The sequence below is a fragment of the Lissotriton vulgaris genome, chromosome 7 (assembly GCF_964263255.1).
Source record: "Lissotriton vulgaris chromosome 7, aLisVul1.2, whole genome shotgun sequence".
NCBI classification, from domain to species: Eukaryota; Metazoa; Chordata; class Amphibia; order Caudata; family Salamandridae; genus Lissotriton; species Lissotriton vulgaris.
Genome location: NC_141695.1, coordinates 108627532 through 108642969, shown reverse-complemented (window position 1 = coordinate 108642969; position 15438 = coordinate 108627532). Strand labels below are relative to the sequence as shown.

Genomic DNA, 15438 nt, shown 5'->3' with positions numbered 1-15438 from the left:
GTAACATTGGTTTATACCTAATTGGCATATTTAATTTTACTTGCAAGTCCCTGGTAAGGTGTGCCCAGGGCCTGTAAATTAAAAGCTACTAGTGGGTCTCCAGCACTGGTTCTGCCACCCACTTCAATACCGCTTTAAACATGTCTCAGGCCGGTCCTTGCAGAGCCTGTGTGTTCAGTTTAAACTGCCATTTCGACCTGGCAAAATAAACCTTTTGCAAGCCCAACCCTTCCTTTTTTTATGTCTTGCCTGGCGATGCAGCGCGAAAGTGCTGACGCCAGTGAGATCTGTCGTCGCTGACTTGGCTCTCAAGGGAGACAGGAGATGGGCACGCGCAGGCTGCAGGCCGGACTGGAAATGTGGATGCGTGCGTTAACATGTGCTAGCATCCACTGTGACTGTGAGCCGTTGCCGTTCATTAACTTTCACTTTCATTGTTAAACATGTACAGCTGGCACCCCTCCCTGCAAGCTGCATGCAATTGTACGTTAAAGTTAAGCTCGCACTGCGGCTAGAGAGTAATCACAGACTGGTGAGGCGCTTTGCTTCAGTGCACTTTGTCGTAGCAGCGTGGCGCTCGCAGGCACGGCAGTGCCGTCACTCACTCGCCTTGGTCGGCTCCCGGTAGCTCTTCTCGGGCAGGCAGGCTCCCCGGGCGTGCAGGGGCTGCTTTTTTGTTGCTTTGGCGGCCCCCTCCCAGGGCCTCGCATCACTCCTCAAGCACAGCAGAAAGACCACAGGCGCCACCACTGGGCACGAGCCGCAGGCCACGACGATGTGCGCGCTCACGGCGTGCCTGCAACACCCGCATGGTGCTCTTTCACTTTCACTTGTTTGTATATTGGTGTTACAGGTGCTTCACGCACCTAGAGTAGACAAGAGAAACGCGCTGCTGCTGGGGGCGGATCAGGATGCAGACAGTCCGCTTCCTGCTCCTGTAGTCTCTGATGAGCGATTTCCCGATTAGATTTTTTGTTATATCTTTGCTGGAGCCCTTAAATGTTCAAAATGTTTTGTCAACACATTTTCGGTTTCTCTGGACAATTTTCTCTCATAGACAGAGGGAGTCCCGTCATGTGATGGTCTATTGCATCAGTTCTGCGTCTGGAAACTTTTTGCAAACTTGCATATATTTTTTTTCCCTCTTGTCGGGCGATCTTGTACTTTGTGTAACGTGGTGTTAGATTTCAATTTCTCCCTAATCGCCTGATCCTAAAGCTCAGTTTGTCAGCCTGCAATTTTTTGTCACTTCCCACTGAGCTACTTTAACTTACTCCATAAACGGCAGCAACAACTCCTGATCCAACAACTAGCTTGCTGGATAATACTACAAGCATGTCAATATATAACAGATTCACGCTGAAAACCAACATAGATTACTTCAGTGTCTTCCAGCAATACATTGTTCATCACTTGGAAACAGGCTCTATAAGCGTTGACGGAAGTACAGTTATGCCATTGCAACCAAAGGAATGAGGCAATTAGGATCAAAAAGACACTCTGTGACATTTTGCCTTTGACCTGAAGTCCCAATGGAATCTCTAAGCAGAGGAACAACAACAAAAAGCAGATCTTGCTGAGTACATGACATTTTTAGGACCAAGAACAGGACACAAACGAATCTTGAGAATAATAAGATGAAGCTACAAAGACTTCAATACTGGTAAATCAATGGAAGCCAAAACCACTGTCTGCCACTGACATACAAGTGGGGTGCAACACAAGGTTCTTGAGCTCTTCAGATCATACACAATTCACCAAGCACACTGTATTCTTCTTACAAATCCTCCAAAGGTCTTAGGGCTGAGCCTGATAACCTAGTTACAGATGTCTCATGGTCCTCACTATTAAAGGCCGGTGGTGACATCACAGTAAAACTCGTTTTTAAACAAATTATGAGATACAGTAGTGAAAAACACCCCTTTAAAAAAAGTACAGGTAGAACAGGCATTTGCAATGCAATAGGTCTCACATTTACGTGAGTTTGAGCTATTGGCTTTGCAAATGATGCCTTTTTATTTTTGATTCCGATTTTAAAACATAAATAAAAGGCATTGTCATTTACAACGCCAATAACTTAAACTTGCGTAAATGCGAGACCTATTGCATTGCAAATGCTTGTTAATACATGTAAGTCACCCTTAGGGTAGGCCATGGAGAGCTCAGAGGGTAGGGTTCAATGTATTTAAAAAGTAGGACATGTACTTTTAAGGTTTACATATCCTGGTGGTGAAAAACTCTTAAATTTGTTTTTCACCACTGCAAGGCCTAGTTCTCATCAGAGAACATTGAAGTTGCCTTATTACACTTTTTAGAAATGTAATTTCCAACTGGTTAGAGATGACCAGTTCATGTTTGGTGTTTCTGGAATCACAATTCAAAATCTTAACTTCTGGTGAAGTAGGATTTCGAATTGCAATTCTGAAAATGGAACTTTTAGAAAGTGGTCATCTTCTTGCCTTAGCCATTTGGTGCATGCAGCCTGTCTCTGTATCACATGACTGGGAGTAGCTGACAGTTGGACTTTGTGTATTCCTCCCAGACAGCCACACACAATGGAAGCTTATGTGTGACTGGATGGGCCATTACTGGCAGGACAGGACCGAGAAGCAAGGCCCAGCCCGACTTACACTTGAATAATCTGTGTCCTGTCTCCACACAAAGGGCTGAATACCTCATATAGGTAGTCTGGAGCCAGAGCCCGGTAGGCAGGTCAACTGCACTTCAAGGGCATGCCTCTAGAATCTTCTCCACACTTCAAAAACACAACTGTGTATAAAAGAAGAACTATAGGCACTAACCTTTCTGGACCTGTGGATACTCTGTCAGGAAAGACTGATGTGCTGCTACAAGTACTGCCAGACTAGTGCTTTAATAGAACTGCTGCCCTGCTTGCCTAGGGAAGAAGAACTGGACTGGCAACTTCATCTTGAACCTAGGACCCGATAGTGACTGAGCAGGCTAGTCTGCTGGCCAACTGCTCTGAGCCTTGGGGACATACAAGTTTCCCCAAAAATCTCATAGACCCAGCTGCTGTGAGTTCCTGACCCCCAAGTAGTGCCTCTGGGGTCCTAGACCCTCAGTGTGGTTCACATGCTCTTAAAATCAAGCTTTTGGGCTGTTAGCGACAGGCCATGGGCCCGTTTGCATCGATATTCAGCATGAGCCGCTGCCAGCCTGTCTCTTTGCACCCAAGCATTGATGTGCTCCTGGGGAACCGCTAAAGTGAAGCACCTGCCCGCGATACCCGGCTTGCTCTCGTGATGCACTCCATGTTCCCTATGACCCACTCCAACGCGAACGGGACTCGGCACACAACTTGAGAAGATGAAAGTATAGTGGGACTATATGCGAGCCACCTTTCAATGTGGTCAGCCTGAACTTTTGACTTTGACCCTGTCCAGCATGACCAGATAGCCGCAGTTAGCACTTTGCTTTTAGGCACGATGTTACAGTTTATTCTTTAAAAATTCATAACTCTGGTTGTAATGATTGGATTTTTGTCATTTTCATCTTGTTTTATTAATTAATATTGCTCTATTTTTCTAACCAGGTGTGGGGTACTTTTCATGTGGTGTTTCCATTGTTTTAATGTTTAAAAAATACTTTACACATTGCCTCCAAGTTTAGCCTGACTGCTCTGTGTCAAGCTACCAGGAGGTAAGCACAGGTTAATATGGGGTTTGCTTGTACCTTAACCTGACAAGGATTGTGGTTGCTGCTTGACCAGTGCTCACCTCCTAGTCCAATTTCTCACACTGAATTAGTACTGTATCTATTGGTATACATTTTACTAATAATTGATTACTACTCAAAGAAATCCATATTTAGCAACCTCACAATATCCAAAGACTGAGAGCAAAAACAGCATTCTAAAAATATACCCTGTAATTTGCATGCAGCTCCCTGCTGTGGGGTCATAACTCACTACGCTAAATGAAAATGTTTTAACTTCTGAACTGCATGTTACACAAGGATATCTGCAACAAAAACAGTAATCCACTAGCTACATGAAAAAACAAATCTGTGACTTGCAGTTTGCATGCTATGCTTAACAGCAAATACATTGACCCACTCTGCAATTTTATAGTGAGTTGAAACTGTGACTAAAATGCAAACAGATCTTTCCAGTAAGTGTGTCAACTACCAAAGTTAATAAAGCACCACTATACCCTAGAACTTGCTGGATATACAAAGATCTATGCAGCAAATTATATTTCTCAGTGCACCCTGTTGTGACAAATCAAATAAGGCAGAAGAGAGTTACTATAATATTTTGTCTTACTGTGAAATTCTATAGGGCAGAGTAAAAGAAACATGGTGTTGGTCTCATGAGTGCTCAGTTGTAAAATATATTTGTCGCCGCTAAGCATCATTTGTTCACAAAGGTGATATTCTCTTACAGAAATTGACATCACAAAATTTCACCAATTCCCCATAAGTCTCTTCAGTGTCTTTAGTGAGGAAATAAAAAAACACTTTCTGCACCCAGGCTCCGAAGTTTCTGATGTGCCACTGCAAACATCTCATTTGTAATCTTCATTGCCAAGGCAGCAGGAGTAAATACTTCATAAAGACTGTGGGGCCGAATTACAAAGGTAAAGTTCAGAGCAAAAGTATAACTTTACTACTTTTCATTATTCGCAAAGAGATTTGCGAATAATATCTTTATGACTGTGGCGGTTCCATATTTGGAAGTGGGTTCTCCACAAGGGGTGGAGGGTCTGCACATGTGGCAGGGGAGGTGTAATATCAAACACCAGCAGAAAAATAATGCCACCTGCAACCCCTGCCCAACAAACCACATAAAAGCAGCACACCTCGAAGGCTCTGGTTTTTATCACACCCACACTTCACATGTCTGCTCTGTGCCTTGCCAATAGCCTGCTAAATGTGAGAAGGAAAGAAGAACCACATTGAGGAGGAGAACAATATGATTGTAACATTTGTTGCGAGGAACTACAAAAACTGCATGGTGTACCTCCATACCTCAGCAGTGCAACACAGAAGGCATCCCTGTGGCAGCAGTTGGCTACATCAGTCAGTGCATTGGAAGAGGATGTCCTGACTGTCACAGACAAAAAGTGGCAGGATGAGAGGAAGTGGGTTAAGGAGAAGTACAGCAGGATATATGTGGCCATAGCTCTCTCTGGGGACAAACTGGACCCTGTCTCCGTCTCACCCCACCTTAGAAGGACATCCTCTGCACCATGCACCCCCCCTGAAAAATGGGGAGTCTGTGAATGATGACCTAAATGTGGTGCCTGGTAATATGTGATGATGTAAACAATGACTTAATTTGATAAATGTTTACTATAAACTGCAAATGTGACCATGGAAGTCACTTCAAGTTGTGCAACTATTCATGATGATTTAGACGCTCATCTTTCTTATTTTGTCTGTCGCACTACAAGTACCAGAATCCTATGTGATGGAAATGTTAACTTCCAGTTTGTATTCACAAACCGTGATCTATAACTGCTGGCGATTACATTTTACACTTGTATATGGCACACAAAAATATGCATGAATTAGTAACCATCACAATAGGCTTGTAAATGCTATTGAGTAAATATGTGAAAAGTTGTACATACTCATCATTTGTTGGTTTTGTCTTTCTATTTTTATTTATTACCACATACAGATAGAGTCTATCCACCCACCGGAGCAGTGGTCATTGCACTTGTAGAGGTGCAACATCATGAGACAGATCAACCAATGCAACCGGCACAAACTGGTACGTGAGTATTGCCAGAAGAGGTCACATTTGCTACAATGTGATCAGACAACTCATTGATATTTTACATTGAATCCATGAACAGTCTCACACACGTGAACTGAACTAGGATATGATGTTCATAACATGTGTCAACCATAATGTAAACTAAATACAATCATTCCATTTTAGACCCTGTGATGTTGGCCAAAAGCCAGAGAATTTCCTCATTTGTAGAAGAAGGAAAGAAAGCTGGAAGGATAAAATCTTGTGCTTGTTGGAAGACTAAAGACTTCTTTGATTATTAAAAAAAAAGAAAAGGGTCCGGTCATAGGGCGCATTTATTTTGAAATAGCGCAGAAAAAAGTGATGTCAAATTAAAATGACAATATCTTCTGCTGGAGGTAATGGCTAATAGAAAAAACACAGTAAGTGTTAAAACTCTAGAGAGACAGAGGGAACTGGTTCAAAGGGAGGGGCTTGCAAGGCAGTCAAAATGACAGGCAAATTCCAAGGAGAAACTGGAGAATGGATAACCTGTCTCATTGAATAAAACTCCAGAGCAAGCGAGAAGCTAAGGAATTCAAGTGAATCAGTAATGGCCCTTGAATAGCTTTAACTGCTGCCCACTGACTACATAAAGTGAATACAGACAAACCCAAAAGAAAAACATCTCTAACTAGCTCTAATATAAGCCCCCACGCCCACGGAGCCAAAAGAAATCCTCTAAAAGAACACCAGATTGAAAGGTTCTTACAATGCCTTTCCTTAATCTTGAGGGTGCTTTGCTTTCTGGAAATGCATATTGAAAGGGCAGTTTTTGAAGGACATCCCAAAGCTTCTAGCCTCCTCCTTTTGTTCTCCAAATCTCCAGGTACAGTTATTTGAGAGACTCCCATGGGAGAAAAGGTAACCTGAGTGGTGATGGGTTCAATGGAAAGTTCCACAGAGAGGATACGATGAGAGATTGCTCAACAATGGAAACAAAGGCCGATGGGTGCAGGCTGAGAAGACCAACAACACATCCACATCTGCATGCTCCTTCCTGAACTTTACTAGAAATTTGCTGGTGCGACCAAAGGGAAGAAATGTGAAGAGAAGATACACAGGCCAACTGAAGCTCATCACATCCACCTTCCATATCTGGTCACATGGAAGGAAAGAGCAGTATTTGTGAAGAAGAGCATCCTGTGGAAAGGAGAAAAGGTTCAGCCATGAAGCCCTGAATCTCAGAACAATCTCCTGAAAAACCTGGGTTACTCAATTTATCTACACACCCACTCTCCAACCCTTGAAAATATTTCTGTCAAAGCTAAAAGATTCTATTCAGTCCAGGGACAATCTGATCTGCCAGTAGAGCAAAAAGAAGGGACCAGGCCTCTCCCGAATAATACAGATTGTCCCTTGTCTGCTGATTGCCCTTGATCAAAGGAGACAATGCAAAGAGGACTGCTGCTAGCTGTTTTCAATTTGAAGAAATTATTAACTTCACTGCTGTCCAAAGTCCCTGAGTTGACAGCCTCGCTCCAACCCCAGGAACTTGCGTCCGTTGTTATGGTCCGAGAAAGGGGACGGTCCTAGAAAGAGGACGGTCCCAAATAACTCCCTTATTGAGGTTTGATGGATTGAGCCACCACTATAGCTTCTAGGCAATAGGTATTGAATCTGGGACCGGGATGTCGTAGCTTTGAGAACTTGGATTCCAGCATGAAAGACTAAGTGAAACAGGTGTCTTTGAGCCCGAGGAACAAGACAGAGCAGCCATGTCCTACTGGACTCTCAACTATTCTCTTGCTGGCACATTCTGAATTGCAAGAGACTTCTCAGGTGACTCATTAACCTCTGTTGCTTTGTGTTGAACAGGGCATCAATGAATTGGACTTCTTGAGACCGAGTATATGGGATTTAGTTGATTGAGAATGAACCCATGATCCTCCAGGCACTTGGAAACCACTCGTATGCTTCCTAACCCTTAGGAAAAGAGGAGGCAGTAATTAACTATTCATCCTAGTCTGGGTATGTCAACAACCCCCAAAGTATGTAGGATTCCCACCGGAGGAACACCCTTGGAGTATGTATATATATATGTATGTATGTATGTATAATATATATAGGAATATATTTGAGGAAGTCGATGAAAAGAGTTGCGAAATTGAGCATGGACGCAAGAAAGGAGTCTGCGAAAGTCAGGGGTAATATCTTTTGCGAACTCGCCATCTTAAACTTCTGTTGTGGTATGATGAGGTTGACAGGGCCTGATTCACAGAACTAACTTAAGACAAAATCCTAAACTTACTACTTTTGGTATTCACCAGGCATTTAGTAGTAGTAAAGTTGGGATTTTGTCTTAAGTTTGACTTAGGACAGACTTAAGACAGACTTAAGTTAGGATTTTGTCTTAAGTCAAACTTGAGACAAAATCCTAACTTTATTACTACCAAATGCCTTCTGTGAATACCAAAAGTAGTAAGTTTAGCAGTTTGCTGAAACGCGTCTGACTGGCGTTTCCAGAACATTTGGAACTCTGCATGCCTTGTGCTCCCTGCTATATTGGATTAAATCCTGGTGTTGCCCTAGCATATGTCGGCCTCATTCTTATTCTGGAGTGGGCATTGGTTCTGTATATTTTGCCGGGATGCAGGCACCGGCTACCGGCATGCCCTTTCGGTCTGGTGTGACACGCCAGCCAGCACCCTTTGGATGTTCCGTATGAAAATACAGTGTGTCACCCCCCCAAGCAGCTCAAAAAAGCACTTTGCTCAGATTGTAGTGTAGTTCCTAGTTTCCCACTAGGCCCTGCGCATTGGAATAACATAAACAGTAGTATCGACGTGGAACTGGCTATATTCCAGGCCTCCACTGACTATGCTAAACTTAATTGGGTTGTGTTACCAACTAGCTCAGAGGTCACTGGAAACTTTCTTCTCTGCATAGGAAGTGATCAGCTTCCTTGGCACAGACAAGAAGGGATTCAGTTTTCCAACAACCGTGCAACATGACAACTTTGCTCCTCAGATCAAGAGTCGATCTCTAGGGTCGTGTGAAACAATAGACATAGATTTCACTCAGTCAGTCTAGTGCAGTTTACTTTCACAATATGTAGAGAATAGAGAGACGGGCGTGTATCAATAAAGGTTAACATTTATTGAACAGTCTTTCTTCTCGTACAAGAGAAATGTATTGCCACAATTACAATAACTGTTATTATAAAAAGTACGTACAGTAAGATAAGAATTGCGAAATAGAACTGTAAAAGCATTGATATGGTTTCTTAGCCATACAATGGTTTAAAAGTAATAAAACATTTATACAGTCATATATACATTAGGCTAACATACTCAACTGGTGCTTCTAACTAAGCCTACCCCGGTGTGCCTGACCTAAGCCTAACACGTGAGAAGGGGGAGTAAGTAAGTAGCTTAAGTTAAGTTGGTTTTGCCAAGGTTTGTTTCAAGAATTCTCTTCTAAGGGTTTAGTCAACACCATACCTCTGAATAGAATGATGGAGGATTGGTATCTCCTTCAGGGGTCTCTCTCGATATCCCAGTCACCCGCGAGGGTAAACCGGAAGCGCCGGGACTGGATTTCTCTGCACGAGAAAGGCAGCGGCTTCTCTCAGCGCGTCGGGAGGAAGGAGGGGTGACAGCGTCCGCGGGCAGCTGGGCTGGATGTCTTCGCAGAGGACGGCTGCACGGCTCCTCAAGCGTACTGAACCACAGTTCGCGCTGTAGCGGCGATAATGGTAATCAGTAGCTTCACCACCACAGGATAGCAGGCTGCAGCGACAGAGTGCTAGTTGTTACCAACACGGGGTCATGCAGGCAGCTGGCATCAGCAACAGGCAACGCTCATTGCTTAAGGCAACGTTGGTAATATTTATACCTGACAGGTGCCGGGTTTGACGCAAGTTTGCTGGACATAAGACGTCAATTAAAGATGTCACTAGGAAGTGGCAGCTATCAGTTGCTCATTAGAGTTCTATTACTAATCAAAACATAGCAAGCGGGGATTTCCAGGTTTGCTAAGTTTTTATCTTGTTGAAGAACTCGGAGTGTTATCTAGGAATATCAGATAGTGACTGCTGCTCTGTCATTGCACTAATTGGTCGCAAAGGAAGTAGCAGAGAGTCATGCTGGAATGTGGCTCTGTGGCTCTGCTCGTGTGAGGCCAGAGATGACTTTTCAGAAAATCGCACTTGAACGGTTATGCCAATATAGGGAATAAAGGGCTTTATAGCCGAATAGGGGCATAAGGTCACAGTATCGATCAGGAACCTAGATAAGCACATGACACCCACTCCACGAATTCATGTCCATCAAAATTACTAAAACTAAGCAATTAGATGCATGTGTAACATTGTGTAACATAGCCCACCCCAAAATACATAAATGCATTCGAAATAGGCGTACTTGTAATACATGGAATTTAGGTACTGTACGTAGTTTTAAAGCATAGTAATCATTCAAAAGGTATTGCATATAAAATCAATGAACGATTATGCAAAAAGAATTACACATGAAGTATCTCTGACAGAAGAAATGCGAGATAAATCATCACATAAAAATGCATTGTAATAACATGTGTGCTAGAGGCTGGTGTAATGTTGTTATGTCTCTAGATGTGTTTAGAAATAGAAGTGTGAAGCTTCTGTTCTCTAAGAATAGTTTTTACGTTAAGCAAAGAATTGTTCGTGCCAAAAAGAAGAAAAAAGGTCAATATTTAAAAATTGTCCAATTCAAAGAAAAATCAGTTTACCAAAGCTCCTGGCAGTTTTTTGTTGATCAAAACTGAAGGCCGAATCCAGAGTTCATGGGAACGCTGTGTGTCGGAAAGCTTCTCAAAAGTTATTGTTTCTCTATGGGTGAGAACATCGTATCAGACAGGCTCGCAAAGAATTGGTCTACAAAATCAGGTGATAGTTCAACCAAATTAGATAGCGCTGTAACTTGGCAGGTGTGAGAATGATTGCTGTCATCGAAGTCGGGACCAGCAATGCTCACAGCACGTTGTACCTGGATGATGTTGCTTTTGTCACTCGCTCCACTGTTACCACTTGGCTGTAGTACAGGAGTCTCCACGAATGCTGTCATCAGGATTGGTAGCCGCTGGGGACAACACAATGCGTGAGCCGTTATTGGACTTAGCAAAGTATCGACGTCCATTGGTACTGCTGATGGAAGTGAAAGACAGATGTCCAACACGCATTCCTCGCCGCAAAGCATACACCTTAGCACAGGTAAAATGCAATTTTGCCATATCGGTCTGAATGAAAGGAACCAGGTCATGTTTAGATCTCTCAGCCTGGCCAATCCAAGGACGTTAGTTATCCTGTCCCGGTAGCGCATTGCTAGGATTGTCTCTTCCATTCCCATGGGAGCTATGTCTGAGCCGAGGCTTGCCATAACGAAGCAGGAGGGTCAAAAATAGAATCCCTTCGATGAGTCCCAAAAATAGTGGAATACCACCAAAGATGGAGTGCACAAAATTAGGAAAGATTCCCAAAATTGCCTGGAAGGGTGTTAGCAGTCCCGTAAAGACTGTCTTAAATATTCCCGGGATGCTTGTAGCACTAGACATGTTAAGGAGTTGGCTAAACATTTCTACGAAATGCACGGGGCAATTTGTTGATAAAAGGTCATGGACCTCAGTAGCCGTCCTTGCGACTAGAAGATCATACGTCTCTTTAGATGACGTTATAGGCACTGTTGTCTGTAAAAGCACAGATTTCATTTTGCTTAATGTATCAATTCGTATAGAATAGAGATTCAGACGAGGCCAGATGGGAGTCACTATGTCTGGAGGCCCGCTCGGGAACAATGCTTGCATACAGCATTTGACCATGGACGTTACTTCTACTAGATAACTTAGTCCGGGCGCGAGGCCACAGCACCTGTGATCCGTTCTTAGAATGTAACTCCCGTTTGCGAGTTGCATAAAGAAGGGCTCTATCTGAGTTGCAGGTGTGACTAGCTGGTGGCATGAAAGGTTGTTTGAATTTCCATCACATGCTCCGTGTAAATTAATACCCTGACACAAAAGTATACCGCTTAGTGAATGTTTACAGTTCTCACCACTAAGAAATACATTTTTGTCGCTGTCACTGTAGCAAGAATGAGTATATGGTAATTTCCATTTGGATTTTAAGTATCCTTTACCCAATTGTTCATATTGGCCAGCAGGTATGTACTCAAGGCATTTATGAAATCGGAAAGTCGTTATCGGAATTGTGATAATCCCGTGTATTATCCATTCAATGACAGGACTCTCTGACATTGTCAATGGTAATCGCTCGAGTTTCTCGATGCTCAAGATTGTATAGTCTGCTCCTTTCTGTGCCAAACTGATCTGTTTATCAGTAAGGTTAAAAATGGAAAATAATGACGTTGTGTTTATCAAACGCCAAGGCACATAGCCTGAACGAAGATTTTGCAGCGTCCAGCCTAGTTCTATAATAGCGATACAGAAAGGGGGGTGGTGATGAACAGAGTGTCTGAATTGAGCAGACCACTCTTACCCAGTCCAAAGATCAGGGCTTGATCCATCACCGTTATTTATCTCACTGCCCCATCCCAGCTCAGAACCTGGCTATATGCAAATTAGTCTGTCCCTGGCCCAGTGCATCATGGGAACAGGGCAGACCAAACTACCAAGCCAATTCTTCACCAGAAAGGAGACAAGCTACCGGGGACCGGTTTCTGGCATTTCAGCCTCTTCGGCCCGGCTTGCTTGAATCCTGATGGAGCAGTGAGAAAGGGACTCATGTCTGAGTATACCCTGCCACACCTATAGTGGCCAAAAACGATACAGAAAGGGGGGTGGTGATGAACAGAGTGTCTGAATTGAGCAGACCACTCTTACCCAGTCCAAAGATCAGGGCTTGATCCATCACCGTTATTTATCTCACTGCCCCATCCCAGCTCAGAACCTGGCTATATGCAAATTAGTCTGTCCCTGGCCCAGTGCATCATGGGAACAGGGCAGACCAAACTACCAAGCCAATTCTTCACCAGAAAGGAGACAAGCTACCGGGGACCGGTTTCTGGCATTTCAGCCTCTTCGGCCCGGCTTGCTTGAATCCTGATGGAGCAGTGAGAAAGGGACTCATGTCTGAGTATACCCTGCCACACCTATAGTGGCCAAAAACGATACAGAAAGGGGGGTGGTGATGAACAGAGTGTCTGAATTGAGCAGACCACTCTTACCCAGTCCAAAGATCAGGGCTTGATCCATCACCGTTATTTATCTCACTGCCCCATCCCAGCTCAGAACCTGGCTATATGCAAATTAGTCTGTCCCTGGCCCAGTGCATCATGGGAACAGGGCAGACCAAACTACCAAGCCAATTCTTCACCAGAAAGGAGACAAGCTACCGGGGACCGGTTTCTGGCATTTCAGCCTCTTCGGCCCGGCTTGCTTGAATCCTGATGGAGCAGTGAGAAAGGGACTCATGTCTGAGTATACCCTGCCACACCTATAGTGGCCAAAAACGATACAGAAAGGGGGGTGGTGATGAACAGAGTGTCTGAATTGAGCAGACCACTCTTACCCAGTCCAAAGATCAGGGCTTGATCCATCACCGTTATTTATCTCACTGCCCCATCCCAGCTCAGAACCTGGCTATATGCAAATTAGTCTGTCCCTGGCCCAGTGCATCATGGGAACAGGGCAGACCAAACTACCAAGCCAATTCTTCACCAGAAAGGAGACAAGCTACCGGGGACCGGTTTCTGGCATTTCAGCCTCTTCGGCCCGGCTTGCTTGAATCCTGATGGAGCAGTGAGAAAGGGACTCATGTCTGAGTATACCCTGCCACACCTATAGTGGCCAAAAACGATACAGAAAGGGGGGTGGTGATGAACAGAGTGTCTGAATTGAGCAGACCACTCTTACCCAGTCCAAAGATCAGGGCTTGATCCATCACCGTTATTTATCTCACTGCCCCATCCCAGCTCAGAACCTGGCTATATGCAAATTAGTCTGTCCCTGGCCCAGTGCATCATGGGAACAGGGCAGACCAAACTACCAAGCCAATTCTTCACCAGAAAGGAGACAAGCTACCGGGGACCGGTTTCTGGCATTTCAGCCTCTTCGGCCCGGCTTGCTTGAATCCTGATGGAGCAGTGAGAAAGGGACTCATGTCTGAGTATACCCTGCCACACCTATAGTGGCCAAAAACGATACAGAAAGGGGGGTGGTGATGAACAGAGTGTCTGAATTGAGCAGACCACTCTTACCCAGTCCAAAGATCAGGGCTTGATCCATCACCGTTATTTATCTCACTGCCCCATCCCAGCTCAGAACCTGGCTATATGCAAATTAGTCTGTCCCTGGCCCAGTGCATCATGGGAACAGGGCAGACCAAACTACCAAGCCAATTCTTCACCAGAAAGGAGACAAGCTACCGGGGACCGGTTTCTGGCATTTCAGCCTCTTCGGCCCGGCTTGCTTGAATCCTGATGGAGCAGTGAGAAAGGGACTCATGTCTGAGTATACCCTGCCACACCTATAGTGGCCAAAAACGATACAGAAAGGGGGGTGGTGATGAACAGAGTGTCTGAATTGAGCAGACCACTCTTACCCAGTCCAAAGATCAGGGCTTGATCCATCACCGTTATTTATCTCACTGCCCCATCCCAGCTCAGAACCTGGCTATATGCAAATTAGTCTGTCCCTGGCCCAGTGCATCATGGGAACAGAGCAGACCAAACTACCAAGCCAATTCTTCACCAGAAAGGAGACAAGCTACCGGGGACCGGTTTCTGGCATTTCAGCCTCTTCGGCCCGGCTTGCTTGAATCCTGATGGAGCAGTGAGAAAGGGACTCATGTCTGAGTATACCCTGCCACACCTATAGTGGCCAAAAACGATACAGAAAGGGGGGTGGTGATGAACAGAGTGTCTGAATTGAGCAGACCACTCTTACCCAGTCCAAAGATCAGGGCTTGATCCATCACCGTTATTTATCTCACTGCCCCATCCCAGCTCAGAACCTGGCTATATGCAAATTAGTCTGTCCCTGGCCCAGTGCATCATGGGAACAGGGCAGACCAAACTACCAAGCCAATTCTTCACCAGAAAGGAGACAAGCTACCGGGGACCGGTTTCTGGCATTTCAGCCTCTTCGGCCCGGCTTGCTTGAATCCTGATGGAGCAGTGAGAAAGGGACTCATGTCTGAGTATACCCTGCCACACCTATAGTGGCCAAAAACGATACAGAAAGGGGGGTGGTGATGAACAGAGTGTCTGAATTGAGCAGACCACTCTTACCCAGTCCAAAGATCAGGGCTTGATCCATCACCGTTATTTATCTCACTGCCCCATCCCAGCTCAGAACCTGGCTATATGCAAATTAGTCTGTCCCTGGCCCAGTGCATCATGGGAACAGGGCAGACCAAACTACCAAGCCAATTCTTCACCAGAAAGGAGACAAGCTACCGGGGACCGGTTTCTGGCATTTCAGCCTCTTCGGCCCGGCTTGCTTGAATCCTGATGGAGCAGTGAGAAAGGGACTCATGTCTGAGTATACCCTGCCACACCTATAGTGGCCAAAAACGATACAGAAAGGGGGGTGGTGATGAACAGAGTGTCTGAATTGAGCAGACCACTCTTACCCAGTCCAAAGATCAGGGCTTGATCCATCACCGTTATTTATCTCACTGCCCCATCCCAGCTCAGAACCTGGCTATATGCAAATTAGTCTGTCCCTGGCCCAGTGCATCATGG

General features: G+C 44.8%; 1 protein-coding gene across 2 annotated transcripts in view; it reads left to right on the top strand.

Moving 5' to 3' along the window:
• Positions 1–15438, top strand: part of LOC147700926 (C-type lectin domain family 2 member D-like) — a 144730-nt gene that overhangs the window by 14155 nt on the left and 115137 nt on the right. For both annotated transcript variants that reach the window (XM_086929774.1, XM_086929773.1), the window contains exon 2: positions 5645–5737. In XM_086929774.1, coding sequence (XP_086785900.1) covers positions 5645–5737 — 93 coding nt within the window. The remainder of the gene's footprint in view (positions 1–5644; positions 5738–15438) is intronic.